Consider the following 26,803-nt stretch of genomic DNA (forward strand, 5'->3'; position numbering starts at 1 on the left):
AGTGTGGATTTTTCCACATTGACCTGGTCACTAATTTCGTTAATCAATGTGGACCATGCACGCATGGAATGTAGTTCAGTCGACCGACAGGATTTCGAACTTCAGATATATAAATATATATATTAAATAAATTTTTTTAATATATTTAAATATTTTAAGAAATAAAAAAATATACCAATATACTTAAAATCATTTTTTTAATTACTAAGTAAATAAAAAAAAAAAATTGACCAACGGTCAAATAGAGTGGGTAAAATAAGAAGGCAAAGTAACTTTTTCCGAAAAAATATTGTCTAGCCATTAATACGCGTTGTATGTACGAGTTATGTTATTTGTAAGAATAATGATATATACAATCCGCAACTCTATAAGATTCTTACATATATTTTATAAAACAAAATACATGTCACTATAAAAATAAAAAAAATAAATTCACTTTTTTTCACTTTTTCTTAATGAGATTCAATTTATTTCTTTTTTATAAAAGGCTCATGCAGAATTTGTACATTTAGAGCTTATTCTTAGCATTATTTTATTATTATTATTATTATTTTATGTTAGGGAACCTCTCCAAGGCCTAGCCTTTGGATCCATCTCTGCAGAGTAAATCTCGATCTCATGCACTGCACTCTCGAAAGTTTCTCTACACGAAACTAGTTAAATCGTTGACTTTTTACCAAAAGGTGTGTCCCCAAAGGATTGGTTGTACTTGTAAGGTATTGAACCTTGAATCTTAAAAGAAGTGATATCTCAGGATCAAAGCTTTTACCACTTAGGCCAACCCCTTAGGGTTAAATAACATTATTATAGGACTCACTTTAGTAGCATGTTGGCAAAAACATACTTGTAAATAAAAATTTTCAATACTTATACCACTGTTTTATACCCTAGCTAGTAAGCTAGCTCAAACTTTTATGGCCAACTAGCACTTACATTGGTAAATCTTATGTAGAGAAAGTAAACTCATAGTTTCATATAATATTTTTAAACTATTTTATAATTAAAGTAATTTTATAATCTAATGTATTACATAAAAAACGTCAGTATATGAGTTTATTTTTGTGTGATCTGGCTAAAATATTTTTCGAAAAGATAATTGGACAAGATACACATCATGTCATTTAATTTATAAGATAATTTCTCATAAATCTGAAGTGGATCATCAAATATTTTTCTAGATAAATATGGCCTAAATATTGCATCCATAGATAAAGTTCTTATCTCTAATATATATATATATATATTATATATATATATATATATATATATATAGACATTTGTTTTCGGCTTGGCCCGGTGCCCATCAAATTGAACAGAAAACTATAGACGAATTAGAAGATTTCTATCCAAGAGAAACTATAAATGAAGTAATTACTAATTCTAAAGAGAAATACTATAGCTACAAATGGATTATACAAAGTAATCTCATAAACTAATATGACTCGTTAAATTATAAAGTTATTTTGTTTATAAAGTAAATCTAATAGATCAGATGGACCCACATCAATTTATAAGATTATTTTTATGTAATCTATTTGTGACTCTAATACTCCTCAATTCTTAAGAGAACTTCCACTTCATGATGAATAGGATTCCCTGTTGGGAAAAAGATAAAAAAAAACAGAAAGCGTGCAAGATTTATCGAACTTTCAGCTTTGCTTGAGGTATCTGCCAGATTTACATCTCCAGTCTCTCTTGATTATCTTTGTTCTTGATGTGGGCTTCGTCCAAGCCATTAGCTGTATTTGAAATCTCCACATTCTCTTCAATATCCTTGTTCGTGATGTGAACTTCGAATGCAGGCCCCCACTTTGCTTCGATGTACTTGACTTTGGATGTTAAAGATCTCAGATCTCGAGCTTCTGCTAGCTGACCAGATGATGCTGCCTGGCACAAAGCATGAAAAATATTATACAGATGTAAAGGGGAGCAGCTTTTATCTCAATGTTATTTTCGCAAGTTACATGCTTCTGAGCATTTCAATTCTAATCCCATTTGCGATCATACAAGCAAGGATGCATAAAATAGTTTAACTTGTGGCGAGGCAATGCACATTAAAAATTTTCCCTGCCTCCTAGTTTCACAAGTGCAATTGAGTGTAGTTTTCAAGTAGAAACTCATTTTATGGCAAAATTTCGTTACAAAACCAAGCAGATAAAGACTCTGTGTCAACGCACATTTTTGTTCTAATGGAAAACAGGTGAATAGAAAGTTTTAGAAGGTCTTGACATTGCTATAGGAAGCCATTGAAAAGAAGTTTGTCTCTCCATCCTAATACACCTTAAAGGTCACCTGTTCTAGTTGCTCCACCCGTCGTTTCAGATCCTCCATAGATGCTTCTTTGTGAATGCCTTGAAGAATATATAGCAAGTGCGAACTGAGGGTATCTGAACAATGTTGTTCGATCATACAGTAAGGTATCGTTGATTGACAACCCACTGCATAGAAAGGGCAGTTCACAAGCTTCATTGGGCAGACAGTTATGCAATGCCTGTCCATCTCGTGTCTGATGATCCTGTCTGAGCACTTCTGCTCACATTGAATTATCTTGAAGGGACAAACTGAATCATGCTTGTCCAAATGACGCGCACAAAATCTGGCATTACAACCCTCATTTGTGCAGGTCATAGATCTAAAGCTGCAGTGGTGAACATGTGCATCAAGTTCTTCAGAAGAGTTGAATTTCATGTTGCAGTGAAATGCATTCTTTAAGTCAACATTCTTGAGCAAAGTCTGTGCAATTGCTTCCCTCCCATCCAACAACCAAAAACCATTTATTTCCATCTCTTGAATAAAATCATCTACCTTGTCTTCTCTCTTTTCACTCAGTAGCCATCCTGAAACCCGACTAAACAAGTTCCTCTTTGAATTTGAAAAGTCATCAACAAAATTGGAAATAATATCGGAGGGATGGTCAGATTCTTCTGCCTCTGGACCACCTTTTAAGATAATAAATTCAGTGACGAAGTTTCCACTTCTCTGAGTAAGATAGTCCACCAGTTCTTTTCTGGTATCAACAGCTACAGAAGCGGGGCTCCTGAACATATCACCTGTTGTGTTGTCAACACAAGCTGTAGCTAATCCTAGGATGAGCACTTGAGCTATCTTGTGAACTATTTCTGTGTCATGGAGATCGCACTTGAACAATGGGCTTCCCTTTTGCTCGTCTTCAATTGTCTCTGGTACATGTTCCACGGTAGTTGTAGGAAGATCCATGCCCAAATACACCTAGAAACAACTTCAGATATATAAAATCATTGCCAGATAGGAGAAATTAGAATATGCCTTTCAGCAACTAGCTAGGAAGAATACAACAAAAAGAAAAAGAACATTATATAGATCCAATCATCCATCAACGACCAGGGAGCATACCTTTCAGAATTTATTAAAGACATACATACAAAAAGTTAAGAAAAAGCCTAATTTTTCAAATAAGCATCTGGGTCAGTATTGGAGATATAGCTTTGAAGGTTATCGTCTTCTTAATGACTCATCGGTTGCCAGTTTCTGTCAGATTTCTATTGACAGTCAAGCTTCCTTCCCCGAAAGAATTATCCAAACAACATTATGCGTTCCAAAAGCATCCTAAAGAGCATGAAAAATTTACAGTGTCAATTAAGAAAAGAAAATGTATGCTTACAGATCATGGTAGACTTGATCATCTGCCCCCCATACACTAATTTTAACCATCCTTAAAATTCCTTGTGGTTCTCCAAATTTCTAGATACCATAGCGTAAATGGACTAAGAAGTTCAGAAATTCTATCGCTACAAAATGCGAGAGAATTTCTATTGCTATCAATGGTTTCGCATTTTCAAGCTATTAACTAGCATACATTTTGCCCGAATTTCTCCAAAATCTTCTTTTAGAAATTGTAAATTCCCACGTTACCATAAATCAAATAGAATTCAGAGAAACTTAAAAAAATAATTACACAAAAAAAAAAAAAAAAAAAAAAAAAACACCTGATGGCGACAATGCCGACATTCAAGAACCAAACATCACACTGACTCTGAAAACTAAGAAATTAACCAGACATACCTGGCAGCAATGATCAGGCGCCGAGAGAAAATCGATTGAATCGAACGTATCCACTCATTTGATTGAAAGGAAAGGTACGAAGGAGCATTTCCTCAAAATAATAGAAGGCAAAATAGTTGAGGAACAGGAATTTATACTTTATAGTACATATTGTAAATTTATATTTTCTCGAAAAAAAAATTATAAAATTATTTTTATGATAAAATAGATATAATAAAAATAATGTTAAATATACAATTGTACAAATGTTACGTATTATTTTTTAAAAATAAAGGAATTTATAATTAAAAAATTATTATTTTTATGTATCTCTTATATTTATTTATTTAAAAAAAATAAGATTATATAACTGTAAATATAATTTTTCTATAATAAATCACATAAAATTTTGTTAATTTTCTTAATATAATACGTTTGTATATGTAACACTATTCTTAGGTTTGTTTGTTGGGTTCGATAAACAGGCTTTCCGAAAAATTGATATGAATTTTCCAGTGTAGTAAATGTTTGGGTCTTGGATTTGGGTTATTACCCATTTAATGGGCTTGGCGTACTGTTAATAGTCCGGCCTTCAACATTGATGGGCCTTGTTAAAACGTGGAGGGAGACTCCTATTGTAAACCAGAGATCTGTATATCGGACGGTTGGAGTTTAGCAAGCCACATGTGGCACTACCTCGCGCGCACAATGACAAAACCTATCTTAAGAAGAAGCTTCTCGAATAGAATATTATAAAGGCGTGTTTCTTCCCGGTTTCAGAGAGAGGAAGAGTCAAGAAGATAGAGCTTTAAATTCCCTTTTGTTGTCTGTCAAAGAGAGGGTTGTTCTGTGCAAATCATTGTTCCTTTCTTCTCAGGTTTCTCTCTCTCGCTCTCTCGGACGATTTGAAATTGATTTATCAGATCGTACGCGGTTGCTCTTATTTTCTCTGTTTTTTGAAGAATTATTTGATTTACACGGTATATCTGTTGGCTTATATGTTGATATTTGGTATTGATGGCTCTGTGTTTTTTTTTCCCAGTTTTCGTCAATGTTGTTATTTGTTGTTGCTGCTGCCGTTAGGTTTGATTGTTGTTTCGTTTTTGGTTTCTAGTCTGTTTCTTTGTATTCGTTGGGTTTATGGTTACGCAATCGATTTATAAGATCGCGTGGAGAAAAGAAACTAAAAAAAATAGAAAAGGAATTAGTTTGATCGATTTGACTTATAATTTGTAATTTCATTTCCTTTTCGCAAAATAAAATGTAATTTCTCTTTTCTAGATAGTGTGTTTTAATGCGAGGAATTGAGAATTATTATTATTTTCTTGTGCTGTGGGTTACTTGCAATAGTGTGGGTTTTTTTAGCACTATTATTTATCTCGCATCTTGTATAATGATTTTTTCTTACAATTACGATGGATAAAATAACTCTCTCGAAAATTGGTGGAAACGAGTACAATGGACAGCCTGCGTGTTTTGGTTGTACAAAACGAATGTGTGTGTATTTTTTTTTTGTTTGAATATCTACGTGAGCACTTAAAACGCATGTGCACTGTATATGTCTCGACCTCAGTTTATGAGCAATGGCTGTGATCTGCCACTGAGGGTTGTTTGGTAGTCGGATCTGCCCCCATTTTATTTTATTTTTCCATGTCATGGACATAATGGTTTGTTACAATTGATAGTTATTATCATTTTCTGGCCACAGTAAACTGAAATGAGGGGCAGAAGCTACAGCTACAGTCCTTCACCACCAAGGGGTTACAGCCGAAGACGTCGTAGCCCCAGCCCCAGGGGTTGCTATGGTGGTCGTGGTAGAGATCTTCCTACAAGTCTTTTAGTTCGCAACCTTCGTCATGACTGCAGGTTTATTCTCTTGAATTTTTTTGTTTTGTACGACAGGATGAAAATGGTCAATAATTAATGGAACTCCCTGTGGATTCTGTAAATTACTCATTTGTGTTTCGAACCTCAGAAAACCGTAGCATGCGGGATTATATCAGCTTTTTTCCCTCACAGGGCTGGCGAAATTTGCAGCTGGTTAATGTTGTTTGGGGACTTGTTAAAAACTGTAGGGTCAAGTGGTTGCTACTGCAGTCAGCCAATTTTGCAATAATTCTCCTATTTATTGTTGCAGCAACTGCTATTTGTTACAAATAGCTTAAGAGGGAAATTATTGGTTTTCTTTCAAAAGAAGAAAAGAGACTTCTGTGATTTTGTCAATAGATTATTATCCCAGCATTAAACCTCAGAAGAGCTCTTAAAAGTGGAGGATGTGTTTCTTATTTAGAAAATAAGGTTTTATTTCTTATCAAGAAGCAGTTATGGATGTGTTTCTTTGAGGTTCAAAACATATTTCCTGTTATAGGAGCTGTGGTAGCCAAATGGATTGAGCATTGGGGTTACAAGCAGATCAATAAGTTCAATATTATACTTTTGCTCATGATTTTGTTAATTTTTGCAAACAAAACATTTCCTCTGTTATGGTTTGCAGGTCTGAAGATCTACGAGGGCCATTTGGCCAGTTTGGTCCTCTCAAGGACGTTTACTTGCCTCGAGATTATCACACTGGGTAAGTTTGCACGGTGTTTGCCTCTTTATGGCTTTCCATATCCGAAAAGTTATTTTTTTTTTTTTAAAAAAAAAAAAAATTGCTTTTACTTTTCTATTGGGTTTAGTTGAACTTACATGTTTGGAATTTGCTCAATTGTTTGTCTTCACATCCTCTTGGATGTGTTGGGGATATTTTCCCCTTATTAATTAATTATATGCAATTGGTTCATGGGTATTTGGTTGTTTTTATTGAAAGTGTTGAAGACACCAATGAAGTAATAAGAGTACTATGTTGAAGACAACAATGAAGTAATAAGAGTGTTGTGTTGAAGAGACCAATCAAGTAAGTAAGACTACTGTTCAGGATGGTCTTAGTGTACATGAAGATTCGAAGGAAGTTGGTTATGAATACATAGAGAGGAAGTTCAAGTGTTGAAGAATTTCATCTCAATTTTAACTTTGGCTTCAACGAGGTTAGCAGCCACTTGGTGTTTTCTGTATTGTTTGTAGCAGATATTTGTGCTTGCTTAATCTTTGCATGTTACTGATTTTGAGGTTATACCTGTAACTTTTCCTATCAACATGCATTTTTGGATTACATGAATTATATGCATCCTATCTTTGTGATGCTTACAATGGTCATGGTGCAGGGAGCCGCGTGGCTTTGGGTTTGTACAGTTTGTAGACCCAGCTGATGCAGCAGATGCCAAATATCATATGGATGGTCAAATTCTTCTTGGTCGTGAATTGACTGTTGTATTTGCTGAGGAGAACAGAAAGAGGCCTGCAGAAATGAGGGCCAGAGAACGTTATAGGTGAGTATTCTGTCATCACGGGTAACGAATTGTGAACGGTCAATTTACTGCAGGGAGTGCTTACGTTCAGTTGATGCTACTCTGATTGAGAGACCTTTTATAATGCATAATCAACATTTCCAGAAAGGTTTACCGAGTCAATGTTTTATAAATGCTCCCCGTTTAATGGGTGAGGAATGATCAAAGTCAAGGTGGCTTTTCAAATGATTTAAAGGGTTTGCTTTATGTTGTTTTCATGTTTAATTTATTTAAGATTTGATGCTAACGCACCAAAATAAATCAATTCAGTCGGTCTTTTATATACTTTAAAAGGTATTTTTCCAATTCCAAGAGTATTCGAAAATATTTGTTTTAGGTGTCTTGCAGTATTTCATGCATCAGAAGTCTGACATGCATGCTTTGCACGTCTGTCATATTATGATGTGTATTTTTTGTCTCTGTTAGGGGTCAGTCATATGAACGCAGGCGGTCTCCCCTTCGCTATTCTCGATCACCACGCTATGCACGTACTTTTTCTCGCAGTCCTGATTATTATTCCCCTTCCCCAAGACGGAGGCATTACTCAAGGTTCGTATTAAACTTTATTGAAATTTTCTCCAATATATTAGAGACCTAAATGGTTCTTACTATTATGCAGGTCGATTTCGCCTAGAGACGGGAGGTACAGGGAGAAATCATACTCGAGGTCACCTTATGTGTCAACGAGCCGTAGCCGTAGCCGTAGCCGCTGCTTTAGTAGGAGCCGCAGTCGAAGTCAGGATTACTCTGGTTGACTCATGACTGGTTAATAGAGGAGTTTCCAGAGCTTAGTATTTTATCAAAAGTAGGAAGCAGCTTGTGTGTTGGAAGTTTTAACTTCGAGTACGTGCTTTGATGCACTAGTAATGTTCATCTCAGGAGTTTCTAAAGAAGATCGACTTTCTAGGCTGGTGTGGACTATATAGCCGTCTTGCCGTACCGATTATTGTTGTTTTATTATTCCTCAGTTATGAGTAGTTGAACGTCTTGCTAGTGGGTTACCCCCTCCAACATTTAAGTTCACGTTTTCAGGACTTATTTTACAACCCATTAGAGCATATTAGCATGGCATGGCTATTTCATTAGGTAAACTTGTTTACTAATATTTTACTTTTTGCCTTGTGATTATCCTACTCAAAATCTAATTCTATATTCTTTTTTCATTTTTTATATTTTAACCAATGGTCATAAAAAAGAAAATTTCTAATTTTAATGTTTTAATTATAATTCTAATTCTAATTGTAATCTTAATATGAGTTAGTCATATTTACTGCTTGATCTTTGTACACTTTCTAGTTTGTAAACTTGGATAAAATAAAATAAAAAATGAAACTCTATTATGTAAAAGGAGAAATTCCTTTTCCTTTCGGTGGTTGGTCGACCCAACCTCCTGCAAAATATAATTCTATTTTTATTAGACTGAACCCATTTATCACAAGAACCTTTTGTGTTCTTGCAAATTAAATAAATAAGCAAATCTTTTTTATTGGCCATTAAAATGAATAACGCATGATCCGATCGTGAAATCCCAAATAGAAGGAAATTAGCAAATCACTATTGGGTTGGGATAAACATGATAATAAAAAAAAATAATGATTGGGGTACATGACTCTCCAAATATGTTGAACCATATTAGTTTCATGTAAATTAAGGCTTGGATGAATTAAAGGATTGTACTGTCATTCCAGTGCTCTTAGTCACGTGGCCATATTCGTGAATTCTAAAGTGATTCAATTAGTTTTTTCTTTTTAAGAAAGAAAAAAGGAAAAGAAGGGATTTGCTTTTATCATTTTAAAAGGAAAAAAAGGGCCTTGCTTTTATCATTTTGAAAAAATCATTCCTTCCTTGAGGCAATCATCTTTGAAATAGTTTTGATGTTGCAGCGAGATATGTCCAAAAAATAATATTATTAATAATAATAAAATAGGTCCGATCTGTATTTTATTTAAGGATTGTCGACGGTAGAGAAGATTCTCTAAATTATCCACAAGACAAGTAGAGCTTCTAGTTCTACAACCTTGGTACTCTCTATAAGTACTTATACATAATATATATAATTAATATAATACACGCGTTAGGCAGCAAAATTTATAAACAGCAGTGCAATCGGGTTTGTGTTTGACGCATACGGTAGCACACAAACGCTTAGATCTCCACGTGGCAGCCTGATTGCACGAGTCCCACGAACTCGTCTGGGACTTCTATCCTCTCCGGTTTACGGTTTTGCCCTTCTGCTAGAAAGAACCCTTGCGGTCCACCTTGGTAAGCCGACCCGGACAAAAAGGTCCTCCGACCCAACCGGATCCCACACGCTCCGACTCTTACCTCCGAGTTCGACTCCGCCCAGCAAAACATCTTCCCATCTTTTCCTACTCCAACACACGACTTTGGGCACTGACTCGCCTTCCAGGCGTGCTCGACCCGCTTCCACTGGGCCGTCCCGAGATCATACGACTCGGCGCTTTCTTCGAAGCCTCCTTGGTTCTCCGTCCTGTACCCGCTCACCACAACGAACTCGGACCCAATTACGACCCCTTCACACTCGTCTCGCTCCTGACTCATCGGAACCAACTCCGCCCACTCGTCCCTCCTCACGTCGTAAACCCAGGCCGAGCTCAACGCGTTCTTGCTCTCGTCGTGTCCACCCGCGATGAAAACCCGCCCATCTATCTCACCAGCGGCGAAGAATGACCGATTCTGCGGCATGTCCTTGCCTTTCCTCCACCGCCGAGTCGTGAAATCGTACACGAACACGTCCTTTACCGGCTCGTAACTCACCGGATCCCACCCTGCCATGACCACGAGCTTGCCCTCCGAGCTCGTCACCTGACAGAACAACGGAAATCCATTTGGGTACTTGGGAACTGGGTCAATACGGTCCCAAATCCCACTAATCGGGTCAAATACAGACACCCCATAAGCTGGGGGTCCAACCGGCTTGGTCTCATCGGAACCAGACCGAACCGGGAGTGACTGAACCAAGCAAGCCGCTTTACGTGTATGCCCAGTCTGCTTTCTGTGGTAGTAGAAGTCTTTGCTATGAAGAAGCTCTCGCCAGCGGTGACAAACTCTGGCAGCGACTCCATGAGTAGAGAAGTGCAGACGACTCAAGCACTCAAGCGCGAGTTCTTCCGGTAAGCCCGGAATCAACTCGTTAGGTTCAGATATATACATTTTAAGTGTTTGAAGAAAATTCCGTGAGAGACTTTATCAGATTGTAACCTCTAGAACTCCGAGATTGATATTTATAGCCGGAATGGCCGCAGATAGACTCGACTCACTGCGATGTTCCCACGGAGAGAATGTGGGGTTTGACTGGCTGTTTAGTAGTTCCAGGCGGATAACGGATAAGGGATAGGGATAGACATTTATGACGTGTGGAGAGCCGAGAGGGTCCTACAATGTGCAGATTGAAAAAAGCGATTGATGAGTGAATTGAGAATACATAGACACGTACATATACAGCGAAAAGATAGGCGCCAACGTGGCCCTTAATTGGATAAAACTTTGCGTTATAAAGTTATAAACTCATCACGAAGTCCTGGATAAAATCAAGGCAGACCCATGTGATCTTATAATTTTTTAATAATTTTTTTAAAATTTTACAAATATATCTTTCTATAAATATCATTTCTTTTTTAATTTTTTTTAATAAACAATTTACTTAAAAAAATCTTTTGAGCTTTGACGGTGACATCAAATATAACTAGATGTTAATATTCTAAATAAATGTAAGAACGGTACGAAACTGATAAGTCCTCAAATTGATAATTCTTTATGATTGATAGAATGTCAGCGATGTTAATACTAAACTTGAATTATTAGGTATAACAGAATTATTTATTTTAACACTCTCTTATCTCTTTGATTGCATCCCTATAATTCGAGAGGAGAATATTATTAATTTGTTTCGTCATTTATTAATATAATGATAATAATAATCAATCATTATAATGATGGATGGATTTCGTCAGGAGTGGAGTCCAAAGGGCAAAAAGCCATGGGTTGTGTTCAAGATGGAGCTTGAATTATTGAAAAAATTTATTCATTATTTTTACACATTATATATAATATTTTTTTTATTTTTTATTTTTTTACTCATTAAATATATAATATATAGATAATAAATAAAATAATTTAATTAATTTAAGAAAATAAAAATAAAAATAAATATGACGTATAATATACGTAGATGATAAGTAATAATACTCTAAACTATTTCACTTGCCACTGTACTTTTCTGTTACAGATAAAAGGATTTTCTTTCCAAACAACTTCAGCTAGGAAGATCACTTGACGGTATTAACGGCAATTGACCCTTTTATTTTATTTATTTATTTATTCCTCACTTTCCCTTTCCGTACTTTGTAAGAAGAAGCAAAACAAATAAAATAAAGAAGTGTATAAATAAGGATTGTAGAATTTCCAACCAGCCGTTGTTGCTTAAAATTTAAGAAAAAAGTCTATTTCCAGTCACGTGACTGCAGTCTCTGCGCATGAGCCGGACGGGGATGCCCACGTCAACGGAGCGTTTAGGAGCTAAGCGTTTCCCTAGCCCTTTTTCTGAATATCCGAAATCCCTTTTGATTTCGAAAACGATTCATTGCTTCGTGAAAGACTTGCTATCTCTTTTCTTCTTATTTTAGATTTTTTTTTTCCTGCTGGTCTAGGTGTTCTTGAAAGAATAAAATACTGAATATGAAATGATTAGCAACAAAAATAAAATAGCACATGCCTCCTGTCACGATGATTTAAGAATAAACAAAAGCTTAAAAGAAATATCATTTTAACAAAAATACGTTAAACGTGACTAGAAAGAAAATCTTCTAGTTTATGACTTTTTTTTACCGTACCGATAGTCTACATAGACCTTTTATTTATAGGCTAAGCTATGGACTCTTTAACAAAGTTAGACTTGAATTATTCCTCCCATCAAAGAATATGAATAATTATACATTACTACTTGTTCATTAGAAATAAAATTCTTGGCATCCAAGTTTAATTGAATTAAACTTCTTAACAAACTATAGCATATGGCCGGTCACTCCAAATAGAATTCTAACATTTTTCCATTTGACCCTCATGTCACACAAAATTTACATATAGGATGATAGAAAAATAAATATGGCCAAGCATTGTTTATTTCAACTAGTTATAGAATATTCTCCCTCAGATAAAGAATATTATATACGAATCATGTGGTAAAGCCCCTTATAAAGTCAATCCATCCCTTCCATGTATCACACGTACAATACATTTTAAATAAGTACCCTGTGAGCAAACAGCTTTATGAATGAATTAACTTCCAATAAGTCATTCGGGTCCTACCCTACATTATTCCCATGGATAAAAACAATATGCGCAAAACAACTTTATTCTCTAAAATAAAACCAAAATGATATTGTATGTCTATAGACCAAATAAAGAGAAACTAAACATAAAATAAATTGATAAGTCCCATATTATACACATGACCTTTGAACTGCAGTATTGGTAAACCTTTGGTCATGGGATCAGCAATTATCAACTCAGTACTTATGTGCTCAATAAACACCCCATTCCTCTTAATGCTCTCTCTAACACTGAGGTACTTGATGTCGATATGCTTACTTCTACTATTGCTTTTATTGTTCTTTGAGAAGAAAACAGCAGCAATGCTATCATAGAAGATCTTTAGTGGTCTCTCTACTAAATCAACAATCTTAAGACCACTAAGGAGATTCCTCAACCATAACGGATGTATAGTAGCTTCATCACATGCTATGAACTATGCCTATAAAGTAGACGTAACAATAATAGTTTGCTTACAACTGTTCCAGGATATAGCACCCCTAGCAAGTAGAAAAATATATCCTAAAGTAGGTTTTCTGGTGTCTACACATCTGGCAAAATCCGAGTTTAAATAACTAACCACCTCTAAACGGTCAGTGTGTCTGTTGGTCAATTTGTAGTCATTGGTTCCTTGTAAATACCGTGGAACCTTCTTTGTAGCCTTCCAATGACCCAAACCTGGGTTACTTTGATATCAACCCAACAATCCCACTACAAAGCCAATGTCAGGTCTAGTGTAAACCTGTGTATACGGTAGGCTTCCTACTACATATGCATACAGTATTCTTTTCATCTGCTCCTGCTCCAATGCATTTTGAGGGCATTGGATTTTTCTAAATGCATCCCCTTTGACAATAGGTGCCACCAAGCCTTACAGCTCTTCATGTTAAATCTTTCCAAAATCTTCTCAATGTAGGCGTTTTGAGACAATCCCAAAATTTTGTATTCCCTGTCTTTATAAATCTCTATGCCAATGATATAAGAGGCTTCACCTAAATCTTTCATTTCAAACTTTTGAGAAAGAAATTGCTTGGTGTCGGGAAGCAAGACTAAATCATTGTTTGCAAGCAAAATATCATTTACATATAGGACTAAGAAAATGCATTTACTCCCGCTAACCTTAAGGTATATGTATTGATCAACAAGATTCTCAATAAATCCAAATGAACTAATAACCTAATGAGACTTTATATACCATTGGTGGGAGGCCTGCTTAAGTTCTTATATAGATTTCTTTAATTTGCAAACTTTCTTACTGTTATCCTTAAAACCCTCAGGTTGTAACATATATACCTCCTCTTCAAGATCTCCATTTAAAAATGTTGTTTTCACATCCATCTAATGTAACTCTAGATCAAAATGAGCTACTAATGCCATGATTATCCTAAATGAATCATTCTTAAAAATTGGAGAAAATGTTTCATAGTAGTCAATGCCTTGCTTTTGAGTAAATCGTTTAGCCACAAGTCTATATTTACGTCGTTCAACATTACCAGAATCATCAATTTTGGTTTTATAAACCCATTTGCAATTATTTGCAGTCCATCTCATCTTTCACAGCATCATACTGAGATGTGGAATTATCTCCACTCATGGTCTCTGAAAACGAGCTTAGATCCTTCTTAGGTCCAACATCAAACTCAAATTCTTGGAGGTAAACCATATAATCATTAGAAAGTGATAGTCTCCTTACTCTTGAGGATTTCCTTAATACTACATTCTCTGTAGTTTGTAAACTAGGGGTAGGTTTTGTTTGAATATGTTCTTCATGAATAGACTATTTAGGAAATGATTGTTGTTCAGAGTAATCAATTTGATCTTCTCTTAGCATAATCATACATCCTCTATACGAAGGAGTTTTAGCTTGCTCTTGTGCTTCCTTAAATTGTAACTTACGAGGATAAGCACTCCCACTAGGTTCAGCATCCTTAAGGCAATTAGTTTTTCTGCTTTTAACAATTCTAGAACTATTTGAAGGACAATAAAACCTAAATCCTCTGGAGTTTACCGAATAGCCAATGAAAAAACCACTTATCTTTCTTGGGTCCAATTTCTTTATGTGAGGATTATAAATTCTCACTTCAATAAGACAACCTCATACGTGTATATGACTCAAACTTAGTTTTCGTCCACTCCATAACTCAAAAGGTGCCTTAGATATAGCCTTGGACGAAACTCTATTCAAGATATATACAACGGTTTTCAAGGCTTCACTCCATAAGAATAATGACAGTTCAGAATTACTAATCATGCTTCTTACCATGTCTATAAGCGTGTGATTCCTCCTTTCAGTTACACTGTTTTGTTGCGGTGTGTCAGACAGTGTATATTGAGCAATAAAGTCCTATTCTTTAAGGAATTTTGCAAATGAACCAATCATTTGTCCATTTTCTATGTACCTACTATAATACTTCCATATCCCATTAGATTTTACGTTCTTGATTTTATTTTCCTTTATTTCTCTACTTCAGCTTTGTAGGTTTCGAAAGCATATAATGCCTCAGCCTTTTCATTTAAAAGGTAGAGATACATATACCTTGTATGGTCATCAATGAATGAGATAAAATAGTTCTAACCATTTAGATAGGGAGTAGTGCTAGGCTACCGCCTAGCAATGACCACTGGACGTGCCACCTAGCACAAATTCGTCTTTTTATTTTTTCCTTCTTTTTCTTTTCATATTTTTTTAACATATTTAAATATTTTTAAAAAATTAAAAAAATACATCAATACACTAAAAGTTAATTTCTTAATCATTAAGTAAAAAATAAAAAATAATTAAATACATGAGAGGTCAACATGAGGGAGCAAACTCAGGCGAAAAACTAGCATTTCTCTTTAGGTAGGGAGTAGGGAAATGTCCACAGATATCAATGTGTATGATTTCCAAAATACTTGAACTCCTTGTGACACTTTTAGTGGTCTTGTTGGTCTGCTTTCCCTTTATGCAGTCCATACAAATCCTAAAGTCAGTAAAATCAAAAGTTTGTAAGACTCTATCATTCACCACCCTTTTAATTCTCTCTATGGATATTTGTCTTAATCTTCTATGCCATAACATGGATGAGTTCTCATTTATGATGCTTCGTTTAATACCAATATCAATATGCAAGGATAAATAATGATTTTCAAAATTGGCATCTCTTATATTTTTGGCAAACCTTCTTCATATTTCATTTCTTTTTGCTGAAGAAACAATAATCATTATTCCCATTTTTCTTAAATGGCAGCTTGTGCTTATGCAGTTGTTCATCCTTGTCTTTATTGGTCTTTCCATTAGTATGAGTGGCCATATAGAAACTTTTAGGCCTCTCATTTTTCAATCTCTCATTTTCTTGAACACACATGGTCAATAATTCATTAACTGACCATTCATCCTTATATGTGTTGTAAGAGATTTTGAAAGGACCATACTCATAAGGGAGATAATTCATAATAAAATGTACCAAGAATGATTCAGAGCTCTCCATCTTTATGGACTTAAGTTGAACTGCCATGTCCCTCATCTGCAAAACGTGCTGACGCACACCTTTAGTATTATCAAAAGTCTTACTTGATAGTTTCTTCATTAAAGTGCTAGCTAAAGCCTTGTCGAAATGAAAGAATTGTTCTTCAATAGCCTTTAGGAATGCTTTAGCCTTATCAGTTTCATTGATAGAACCTCTAATGCTCTTGTAGATATGAGATTTCATGAACAACAAACAGAAGCGATTGGATTGCTCCCACCGTTCATGTTTAGAAATCTTTGTTGGGGTACATGATTCCGTAAGAGCGGGTGGTTCGTCCATATGGAGTCCCATATCAAGCTTTAAGCACCCAAATTTAGAAGAATATTTTCTTTCCAGTAAGAGAAATTGTCACAATTTAGTATCGGAATACGGATAATATCATCAAAATGTGAAGTGAGAAATGTTAAAGCTGCAATAACCAATAATCACTTTAATGCTATGAATTTAACTTTATTTAAATCAACCAATGTCAATTTAACTAATAGTAAATTTTAACCAACCATAAATAGAGGTTGCATCACAGATAAGTTTACGAAATATCTAAATAATAAGATTTGAATAATTCAATGCTAATGAATAAATTCTCCATACCTTTGGGCCTAGGAAGATCTAGCACCAACACTAAACCATCTATCTTATTCTAATTATACCACATAATAATATCTATTTGAGGCCGGGTCACTAAAATAATGATTTAATCACAACACAGATGCCAATATATCTTTACGAAGTTGGAACTTTATATGATTATTATTATAAATTTGGATGCTTTGGCTACTTCCAAAATACTCCAATAATCAATCTTATATGATTATTTTTCAATAGGTAAGGATGCTTTGGCTATTCCCAAAATATTTCAAATAATCACAATCTCTAGCATCTTACTATAGGAAAAACAATATATTGATCTACCAAAATTAATAGAAAGAACAAAAAATTCAAAAAAGCCCAAGAATAAAATCTTAAATTTTTTTTTTGCAAAAATAATAACATTTAAAAATTAATATTTTATTCCTACAGGTCGGGCTGGTCAAAACCATTATGGGTGGATCAATCTGTGCCTACCTGAGCACATGGCACGGCCCAAAAGGCTAGCCTAACATGGGTACATTTTAATGGGTAAAACCGTAAAAGTATTAAAAGACCAAAGGCCTAATAAGGCCAAGAAACCAAAATAATAAGCAGACTCATTCTTTTATTCAACTCATACCTTATTGCAAATTCGCATATATCTTTTTTTTTTTTTTTTTTAGATAATCAACACCTATCAAGGAAATAGAAGGTAGGGACTGTAATCATGCACTATATGGGCGCGTGAATCCCAGCTAGAGGTCATCCCCTATCTCTGGCCGGGTCTGGAACTGGTTTGGGTTTGGTCCTCGGGTCTCAAAATGGATTTTTAGACATAACTTGAGCTCTGAAGCTGCAAGTTCAGTGATTATTGAAGCGTTTTATTCATAATAAAAATATATATCACATTTTAATGCTTATTTGAAGAGGGTATCAACATCATGTAACAAGTTATGAAAAAAAAATCATTCGGCCTTAAAACCTTATGAACAAAACATCAAACCTTAGACTCTTAAACCATAAATCATGCAATAAAATCGTGTAAGCATGAACTATATAGTCTCAGAAACATGTACTTATGAACATGTTTGAATACAAGATCAAGAATCACAAAGAATCCATGAAAATTGAACATGTAAGGATGCAGGTTATAAAATAAAAATCAAACTAAGATGTCTACGATTTTCCAGAGATCTAGAGACAACAAAAATCACAAGAAAGGTCATAAAACTTCTCATATCAAACCAAATGTGATCTCACAAAGAAAACACAATGATATTCAATTTTCATGCTCAAATGAAAAAATACAAATGTCTCCAAAATCTAAATCAACTAGCATGAAGGTGACTCTAATACCGCATGAAGGTAACTCTGATATCACATGAAAGAATAAAATACTGAATAGCTAGCAACAAAAATAAAATACCACGTACCTCCAGCCACGGTGATTCAAGAATAAACAAAAGCTTAAAAGAAATCTCACTTTAACAAAAATATGTTAAACGTGAGTAGGAAGAGAATCTTCTAGCCTATACAATTTTTTTGTCGTACCGATAGTGTACATAGACACTTTATTTATAGGCTAGGCTAAAGACCCTCTAACAAAGTTAGACTTGAACTATTCCTCTTATCAAATAATAGGAATTATCCATTACTAGTTCATTAGAAATAAAACTCTTAACACCCAAGTTTAATTGAATTAAATTTTTTAACAAATTATGGCATATTGGTCACTCTAAATAGAATTCTAATAGTTATTTGATGAGAGTTTGAGTTTTGATATCATGTATATTTTGCGTAAAAATTCAGCTCACTTTTTTTCTGAGTTTCTCGAAGCTGAAAAACGTAGTGTGTACCTGTTGGAACTTGGAACTAATTTTCAGGTTTTTTCCGAAGTTTCGTGGCAACCAAACACAGTAATAACTGGAAGTTTTTGCTGTGAACATTGCGCTAGTTAGGATATAAGTTATTTTGACTGCTTCATGAAAGTTTTCTCTGACAAAATATAAAAGAGAGAAGGCTTGGCTCGTTTGTTTTCAGAGATGAGATGAGATGAGATTAAAGTTAAAAAGTTGAATAAAATATTATTATAATATATTTTTTAATATTATTTTTATTTTGGGATTTGAAAAAGTTGAATTGTTTATTTTATTTTGTATGAAAATTTAAAAAAATTATAATGATGAAATAAGATGAAATGAAATGTTTCTTAAAAACAAACAAAGCATTAAACTTTCTATATCTCTCTGAATTTGATATATCATAATGGCAGAAAGTCTTGCTTCATGCATTTATTCTGAAATGGTCAACCTACGTACCTTTAGTTTTTAACTAGTCCTTGATCTGAATTGCAGAACAAATTTGTGTAGTCCACTACCAAATGTATCAACTGACATGATTAAAATAATTATTTTATATTATAAAAGTGATACAATCAAATACATTAATAGAATATATAAAAAAAAATATAAAAATTACTGCATATAAAATTTTTGACGGTGGAATCGCGCCAGGTCAGATAATTAGTGCCCTGTGACTGCACAATCACGACTGAAAATGAGGGATATATATTTTTTTTAAACTTTTTGTAGAGAATAAAGATATTCTTACGAAATATGGTATAAGAACGAATTAACCATATTTATCAAAGGTGCATGTACGTAGCTAGCCTATGGGGTGTTTCTTCGCACGAACAGAAAATAATCCATTAATGAGCTGAAGATCTATTTTTTAATCGAGTAATGCGACTTCTCTATTTTGGTTTGTACAAATATCATGTATTTATTTTGAAAAAAAAAAGTAAACTAAGTTTATTATTAAATTTTTTTTTTTCATTTAGATCACATATTTATTCACTTTATTTCAAATGAAGTATATGAGATTTGTACACTTTAAAACTGTAAATAACATATATTTTTAATTTTTTTAAAAAGATTAAAAGGGGAGAAATGTTAGATAGAATTTAGAGTATGTAAGATTTGCCCACTTTATTTATAAAAAAGTAGGGCCATCATTAAAAGTAAATTTTTTTATTTGTCTCAAGTTTACATACTTTTCTCAAATGGAGTACGTGAATTTTAAAATTGTACAAATTATCTTTGAGAAATGATTTGTATAAGTTTTAAATAGATAAGTCTCGCGCAAGCTTTTACAAAAAAATGCACTTCACCTTAAAAAAGTATAAAAAAATTATTATTTATTAGTAGGACATATTTTTTTACGAAAGACTTGTATAAGACTTGTACCAAGTATTACTCTTTCTCTTAAATAAAAATTTATTTATTTATTTATTTTTAAAAATGTTGGGGGCCATACCCCCCCGGGTGCATTTAGTAAAGTAAATGTTAGAAAAGTTACTTAGGTCAGGAGAGTCTGTTGGTAATACAGGTTTGTTACGTGTGTATTTTGGTAATTGTATTGTATGTAACATGCATTTACAAGTCCAATTTTATCACTTTGTATTGAATTGCATCTGTCACCCCATTCAGAACAAAATAGAAATAATTGCACGTCATGAGGCATCGAGTATATATGAAACTCCAATTGTGTTTTTGAGCCCATAAATCCATCTGCCTAGAGGCCCAAGGACACGACTCCTGACCATACTGCATCTAGAACATACATACTCACATCGACTGAAATTAAAGCTAGCTCTAAAGCTAGGAAGAAACCAATAAAGCGCCCCATTTGAGATTTGTAATGTTCATGAACTTCTTTGACAAACAGAGTTTAAATTTATGGCAAGGGTTTATATATATTTGATTATTTATTTAACATTTTTTTTATATGCAGGTCGGATTCTCTCTCAATAAATAGACTCACCACATAAATATTTAATTAAATAAGATAGTCATATATAGAATTAGTATTCAAACTCTAGACTTGATTTTGATATGATATTATATAATCACTTGTCGTCCTAAAAATGTATAACGATAGAAATAGATAAATTTAATTATTTATATTATATCTTAAAATAACAAATTAACCCAATTAATTATATGTTTGGCAAATTAAAATAAGAATTCAATAACCATGTTGTTGGCAAATGAATGGACACTCCGATTCTAAGTATGTTAATTTTATATATTGGAGAAGAGTTATTTATATTTGAGAAGAGTTATATCAAATTGCTTAGAATGTATAAAAGTAATTATACTTGCTGATGGTTGCCTTCTAAAGCCTTATGATTCAGCTTTTAGGTTGAGATTAGTAATGTGTGAATATGATGAACACTCTAGACAAATTTTTAATGGGGGTAGTCTTCCTACCCAAGCAAATCGTGCCACGTGTACAAGTCTAATCAGATTTTTTATTATGTTGTTGTTACTCCACCGAATTAAGATGCAACAATCACAATATTTTCTAGCTCATCTGAAAAAGGGTGTAAAAAAAATCAAAGTTGCATTGATATCTAGGCCAGAATTATTAATTTCCAAACCAAAGCAGGCAGCAGACGACAGGCAGCAGTAAACAATGAATTTCCCAGTTTTTGTACCACCAAACTAGCAGCTACCAGAAAAGCCATTATTGCAAGTAGGGCAGGATGTGAACTCGTCACCTTCCTTCTCGATCTTCACAATCTTTGCCTCCCTTAAAAGCTCCTCCTTCGTATCCTAACTAGATGTAGAGTGGTAGACAAACTATATATATATATATATATATATCCCACGCGCCTTCGGCATGCATGTAAAAATATTCACTTCTTTGTGGGACTAACAGGGGAATGAAAGATAATGCATCAGGTTTTTAAAAGTTCGTGAGTCTTTATTTCAAAGTTTATCTTCTTCAATCGTATCTATTCATGATTAAAATTTTTAAAAGATCATCTGCTTTCATGAGCTGTAACAAATTACAAACAACTCTAATTTTAACAACTGAGGGCTGACAAACTTAAATAAAAACATCCCATGCATGCATACAATACATGATCTTTGTTTCTTTTCAGATCCGAACTTAATGCATGTAGTTTTCTATTTGATAGAAACTAGTCTATCGATCGAACTGATGAAAAAGCTAGTACTGTAGGGTCGTTCATAGAGTGAATTTGCATGTGCGGGTGATTGGCAAACAGCTGTTAACCTAGTTCATTGCCCCCTACATTTTTCTGACGAGTAATATTGCTAGTTATAACTATCAAAATGTATAATACTTGTACAAATTTTTTTAATAAAAATATGAATCTCATGAAGAAAATATGAATTTTTCGCACTTTTTAAAAAAAGACCTATATATGCAAGATTTGTATATTACGTGGAAAAAATGTGTGTTCTTTTTTTTTTTTTTCAGCAAAAGAAAACGTACGCGCGGTTCAACCTTTTTAAAAAGAAAATAGCAAAAACATTATAAGGAGGAAAGCTGGGGGCCGATCGAAACGACTTTCTCACAAAAGAATTGTACGTGAGTATTTCATCGTGCTTGCATGCATGCTTTTTGGCCGGGAAAATTGTAATTCATAGAAGAGGAGAGAGAGGCTATACGAGATGTTTCTCCACAGAAAGTTAAAAATGTCACAAAAATGTAATAATAATAAAGAAGATAAAAGCAAAAAACATTGAAAATAAACCTGATGATCCATTCCCAGCTTGTGTGTTAGGTAATACAAAAAGAACAGCAATTAACCGATTGATGCAATGGTCCAAAAACATTATGGAATGCATTCGTTGTTTTGATTGATGTGGCGGTACTAAACCTTAGCACAATATTGCAAATTAACTGTAGTAGGAAAATTGCTAGAGAGCTTCGTTTCCTCGGTTTCATGATCAAGATTATATGCAACTCTAATTAGCTAGGTTCCAAAGATATATATATAGAAAGATAGCTAGATGGATAGGATTTTAGGCATACATACATATATATATATATATCCACCAAGTGTTGTACAGAATAGATAAGTGTGTGAAGTTGAAAATGAGATTAGGGTGTGGTCATATCGACAATTAGATCAATCTTTAAAATTGAGAGACGTACGTACGTAGTTATAAAATATATGTAGCAATAGCATGCAGGTATAAACTCAAAATGGTACGTAGATCAATCTTCAACTATAAAAAAGTAAAATCTAATAGAATTTCAAAAAGATATTGTCGTTATGCGTCTACCAAGATAGGGGTTGCTAACACATTTTATAGCGAGGCGTGGTACGTACGTACAATTTTATATATGCAGAGGATTATTTCATTATAATTGGTTGGTTATACTATTTATCATCTTTCAACATTTCCGATTTCGTTTCATTTTACTTTTTCCCCATTTTATAGTGAGTTGTACTAATATGGTTTTTTCAACTAAGTTGCAGCTTTGATAATGAGTTGAGACGAGATAAATTGATATGAAAATTGAATAAAATATTATCAGAATATTATTTTTAAATATTATTATTATTTATGATTTAAAAAAATTAAATTATTTATTATATTTTATGTAAAAATTTAAAAAAATTATAATGATGAAATGAAATTAAACACTTATTATACACAAATTAGACTTAGATTATTAGAAAAGAAAATAAGGCTTAGACTAATGGTATATCTTACGTGCCATACTCTCTGCATACTGCCATTCGATTATAAATAAAGTAAGTTCTATTTTTTCGTAAAAGATTCACCGTGAGTGTAAGAGCGAGTTGTACTTTGAAAATATTTTATTATTATTTATTATTATTCGTTATCATTCAATAATTTATATTAATTTTTATTAGTATTCACTGAATATTTAACTTCACTTCATCATGCAATCACAACGTTAATAATGCAGATAAAGTGGGGGAAAAAACAAAAACATAGCAAATACACGCGCCCCAGCGCATGTGCGGAAAGTGCATTCCGACAGTCGACGACTCGACAGAGACTCCTTGAGCAGTCTTCGGTGCATTCATTTTCTTTCGTCCGCTCGAGGATGCTTCAATACTGTCTCCCTTTCATCCTCTCTTCTACATCTCTCTGATCTCTTTCTCTTCCTCCAAAAGCAAAAGCAGCTGAGATGGATCGACTTGCACCGTTATCAGAGGAGCCCATCAACATAGAAGACGACGGCACGAACAGGTCAAAGAAAGGACGAGGTCTGACATGGAGGAGCTGGATCAAGACCCACCTCTCCCTCGTCTTCAACAAGAAATCTGACCTCAGGGTCCTCCTCAGCGTTCTGGGTTGTCCTCTCTTCCCCATCCCACTCCATCCCAAACAGTCCATTATCAACGAGGTAGGGTACCGACTCAACATCTTTCGGTCCTTTTTTTTTTTCCAAATGTCGACCTTTCATTTGAGTTAATCACCAAGGCATGAGATATGTTGGTGTTAGTGATCGTTTGCTAGCTGCTTCGGTTGGGATTCTTTCACATTCCTAGCTGAGAATGCATTTTTTTTCAAAGTTTTTCCTTTTCTTTTTTTCCAACTTTTCCAAGGTAATAAACTAGCATCCGGCCAGCAAACGTAGGGTTTTAATTCATTTATGTTTATACTTCGATATTTTCCTTTTCCAATGGTATGCCATCAATAACTTAATTAGTACTCCCACCCACTGTGTTGGGACTTGGATCTTAAAGGAATATTAGAGCCCACACTCTATGAACTGTGGGTCTAATTCACTTCATTATTTGCATTCAGTATGATATGCAGTATCCAAGTTGCACACTTTGATAAAAGGAAAAGCAAAAAAGGAAATCAACCATTCCCCAATGAAACAATGCATGACTAAAATAAAACGATATAATGATTTTTGTCCTTGGATCGACAGGTGTGTTCCTCAGCCCAATATATCATACAACACTTCACGGCGGCGACGGGCTGCCGGAAATTAGAGGGGAGGGTGAAGAACATTTTCGCGACCGGAAAGTTAACCATGGCCGTGGTGGATGAGCTGGGTTCTGGCGGCTCGGCTTCGGGAGCCCCCGGAGTTTCACAAAAAGGATGCTTTGTAATATGGCAGATGGTCCCCAATAAGTGGCTGATTGAGCTAGTTGTGGGTGGTCACAAGGTTGTAGCCGGAAGTGATGGCAATGTGGCATGGCGTCACACTCCCTGGGTCGGCGCTCATGCAGCCAGAGGTAGTGTTCGCCCTCTCCGGCGAGCTCTTCAGGTAAGTCATCTGGTATTGCTAAATTATACGCAACATATTTTTTTGACAAAAGGATAAAAAGGGCTTGCTTTCCGAAGAAGTACTACTCATTATTAACGATCTTGTGACCAAGTTAGGTGTTTTTATTTTTTTGTGTTTAACATTTGCGCGTCCTTCCTCAGTTCCTCGTACGCTTTCAACGGTCTTCAAGTTCAATTATCGTAATTTTTGCAAATTGTTGATAGATAATGCTAATTAATTTTCATTTGCATTGTTCTCTTTGACAATTAAGGAATTCGAGGTGGTCTTGACCAATGCAGTGTTATTTCATGTTCTATTAATCCCTGCTTACGACACTAACTTAATCATGTGCTGATAGGAAACCTCGTAAAAACATTTGTAGGGACTAGATCCTCTGGCTATAGCGGCTGTATTTTCCTCGGCCCAGTACTTGGGAGAAAAGCGAATCTCAGGCATCGATTGTTTTGCTTTGAAATTGTCAGCAGATCAAACGGACCTGGCCGAACGTGGGGACAACACGGCGGATATGATAAAGCACGTTATATACGGACACTTTAGCCAAAGGAGCGGGCTCCTGGTATACTTGGAGGACTCTTACTTGATGAGGATCCAATCCCCTGGGATCCACCCCATGTACTGGGAGACCACCATGTCCACCAGAATCGAGGACTATCGGACGGTGGAGGGCGTGATGATCGCCCACGCTGGCCAATCGAGCGTGACCATTACACGGTTCGGAGACAACTTGAAGGCGGGCGGCCCCGCAGCCACACGGATGGAGGAGACGTGGGCCATCGACGATCTTGCATTCAACGTCCCCGGCCTCTCCGTTGATTGCTTTATTCCTCCTGCCGAAGTAGTGCCGATGGAAGAGGATCTTGTTTGGAGGTCACCGTTTGGTCAATGATCATGATTTTGATCGTGCGGTGCTAATTGATTCTCAGCAAAGATTGTATACTGTTGACTTGATCCGGCGGTCGTTTTTTTTTTTTGTTAATATATAATGTGTAGGTCCAATTTATTTTTAAGGAATTGAATGTTTGCCGGATAATGCGATGACTTATCCAATATATGGCAATGAATCTAAAGACTAAAAACATAACCTTGTGTGAGCTAAAATAGCCTCACGTAGAGTCAGCTGAACAGAAGAATGCCACCTTCAAGTACTGTAAAAAAAAAAAGGGGCAAAAACATGACATAGATAGACTGAGACGCTACAGTGAATGCTGCTTGATTTGCAATGCTGAGACAGAAGAGAGCAAATTGGTTATTCTATATATATTAGAAATTTTAGACACTCACAATATCTTAGAAATTTTGTTGTAAAGATTGGCAAAGTGCATTAGTGATTTCCATGATTTTTTTCATCATATATAATATCAGAATAAATTCAAAAGATGTTAATATCATGTAAACCGCTTCAACATCACCATGTTGAGAATAATTTGATCTCTCATTTGAGATAGTATTGATGACTGAGCAAGTAGCCCTGAACATCCTTATCAAGTTGCAAACAGATTGAAAATGAGATCCACATCTAGTATCTCCAGCTCGTTGTAACGTACCAATTTGATTTGCCTATTTTCCAATCTCAATCTCATTGGAAGTGATCAAACTTTCAATTTCAGCAGCTTGAGCAGATTGTAATTTATCATTACATTTAGAAGAACCAACAACAATATAAATAAGGGATGTCAAATGGAAAAAGATCTGATGAACATATTTGGCTTCTCTAGAGACTGTAGCTAAAGCTAATTGTAGTTTATAAGTCCAACAATGCACATAATATGCATAAGGAAAATCTTTAAAAAATAAAGCTTTTAATCCATTCCATTCACCACGCATATAACTTCATTCATCATATCTCTGACCTCAAATATTCTCAATTGTAACGAAAAAGAAGAACACATA

General features: G+C 34.7%; 4 protein-coding genes across 11 annotated transcripts; 2 read left to right on the top strand and 2 right to left on the bottom strand.

Annotated features, from left to right (window-relative positions):
• Nucleotides 1-1,450: 1,450 nt before the first annotated feature.
• Nucleotides 1,451-4,163, bottom strand: LOC121268504. 7 transcript variants are annotated; one of them, XM_041172814.1, is made up of 3 exons: nucleotides 4,042-4,163; nucleotides 2,281-3,228; nucleotides 1,451-1,887 (listed from the first exon to the last, which is right to left on the bottom strand). In XM_041172814.1, the coding sequence occupies exons 2-3, from the start codon at nucleotides 3,214-3,216 to the stop codon at nucleotides 1,678-1,680; spliced, it is 1,146 nt and encodes a 381-aa protein (XP_041028748.1). In that variant the 5' UTR covers nucleotides 3,217-3,228; nucleotides 4,042-4,163; the 3' UTR covers nucleotides 1,451-1,677. The 7 variants fall into 7 exon arrangements, 6 of the variants coding, with proteins under 6 accessions (XP_041028748.1, XP_041028752.1, XP_041028747.1 ...); XM_041172818.1 differs by having other exon boundaries at nucleotides 4,033-4,157; XM_041172813.1 differs by having other exon boundaries at nucleotides 2,281-3,238; nucleotides 4,042-4,153.
• A 580-nt stretch (nucleotides 4,164-4,743) lies between these two features.
• Nucleotides 4,744-8,399, top strand: LOC121267831 (serine/arginine-rich SC35-like splicing factor SCL33). Of its 2 annotated transcripts, none has more exons than XM_041171919.1 (6): nucleotides 4,744-4,897; nucleotides 5,729-5,886; nucleotides 6,515-6,592; nucleotides 7,224-7,388; nucleotides 7,833-7,955; nucleotides 8,026-8,399. In XM_041171919.1, exons 2-6 carry the CDS (start codon nucleotides 5,738-5,740, stop codon nucleotides 8,159-8,161), a joined length of 651 nt encoding a protein of 216 aa, XP_041027853.1. In that variant the 5' UTR covers nucleotides 4,744-4,897; nucleotides 5,729-5,737; the 3' UTR covers nucleotides 8,162-8,399. The 2 variants fall into 2 exon arrangements, with proteins under 2 accessions (XP_041027853.1, XP_041027854.1); XM_041171920.1 differs by having other exon boundaries at nucleotides 8,041-8,399.
• Nucleotides 8,400-9,296: 897 nt separating this feature from the next.
• Nucleotides 9,297-10,717, bottom strand: LOC121268005 (F-box/kelch-repeat protein At1g15670-like). Its single transcript, XM_041172101.1, has one exon. It carries the CDS (start codon nucleotides 10,578-10,580, stop codon nucleotides 9,552-9,554), a length of 1,029 nt encoding a protein of 342 aa, XP_041028035.1. The 5' UTR covers nucleotides 10,581-10,717; the 3' UTR covers nucleotides 9,297-9,551.
• Nucleotides 10,718-23,702: 12,985 nt separating this feature from the next.
• Nucleotides 23,703-25,968, top strand: LOC121266878. The gene is made up of 3 exons (XM_041170722.1): nucleotides 23,703-24,016; nucleotides 24,551-24,892; nucleotides 25,275-25,968. The coding sequence occupies exons 1-3, from the start codon at nucleotides 23,798-23,800 to the stop codon at nucleotides 25,797-25,799; spliced, it is 1,086 nt and encodes a 361-aa protein (XP_041026656.1). The 5' UTR covers nucleotides 23,703-23,797; the 3' UTR covers nucleotides 25,800-25,968.
• Nucleotides 25,969-26,803: the final 835 nt, after the last annotated feature.

This window comes from Juglans microcarpa x Juglans regia, chromosome 5S (assembly GCF_004785595.1).
Source record: "Juglans microcarpa x Juglans regia isolate MS1-56 chromosome 5S, Jm3101_v1.0, whole genome shotgun sequence".
NCBI classification, from domain to species: Eukaryota; Viridiplantae; Streptophyta; class Magnoliopsida; order Fagales; family Juglandaceae; genus Juglans; species Juglans microcarpa x Juglans regia.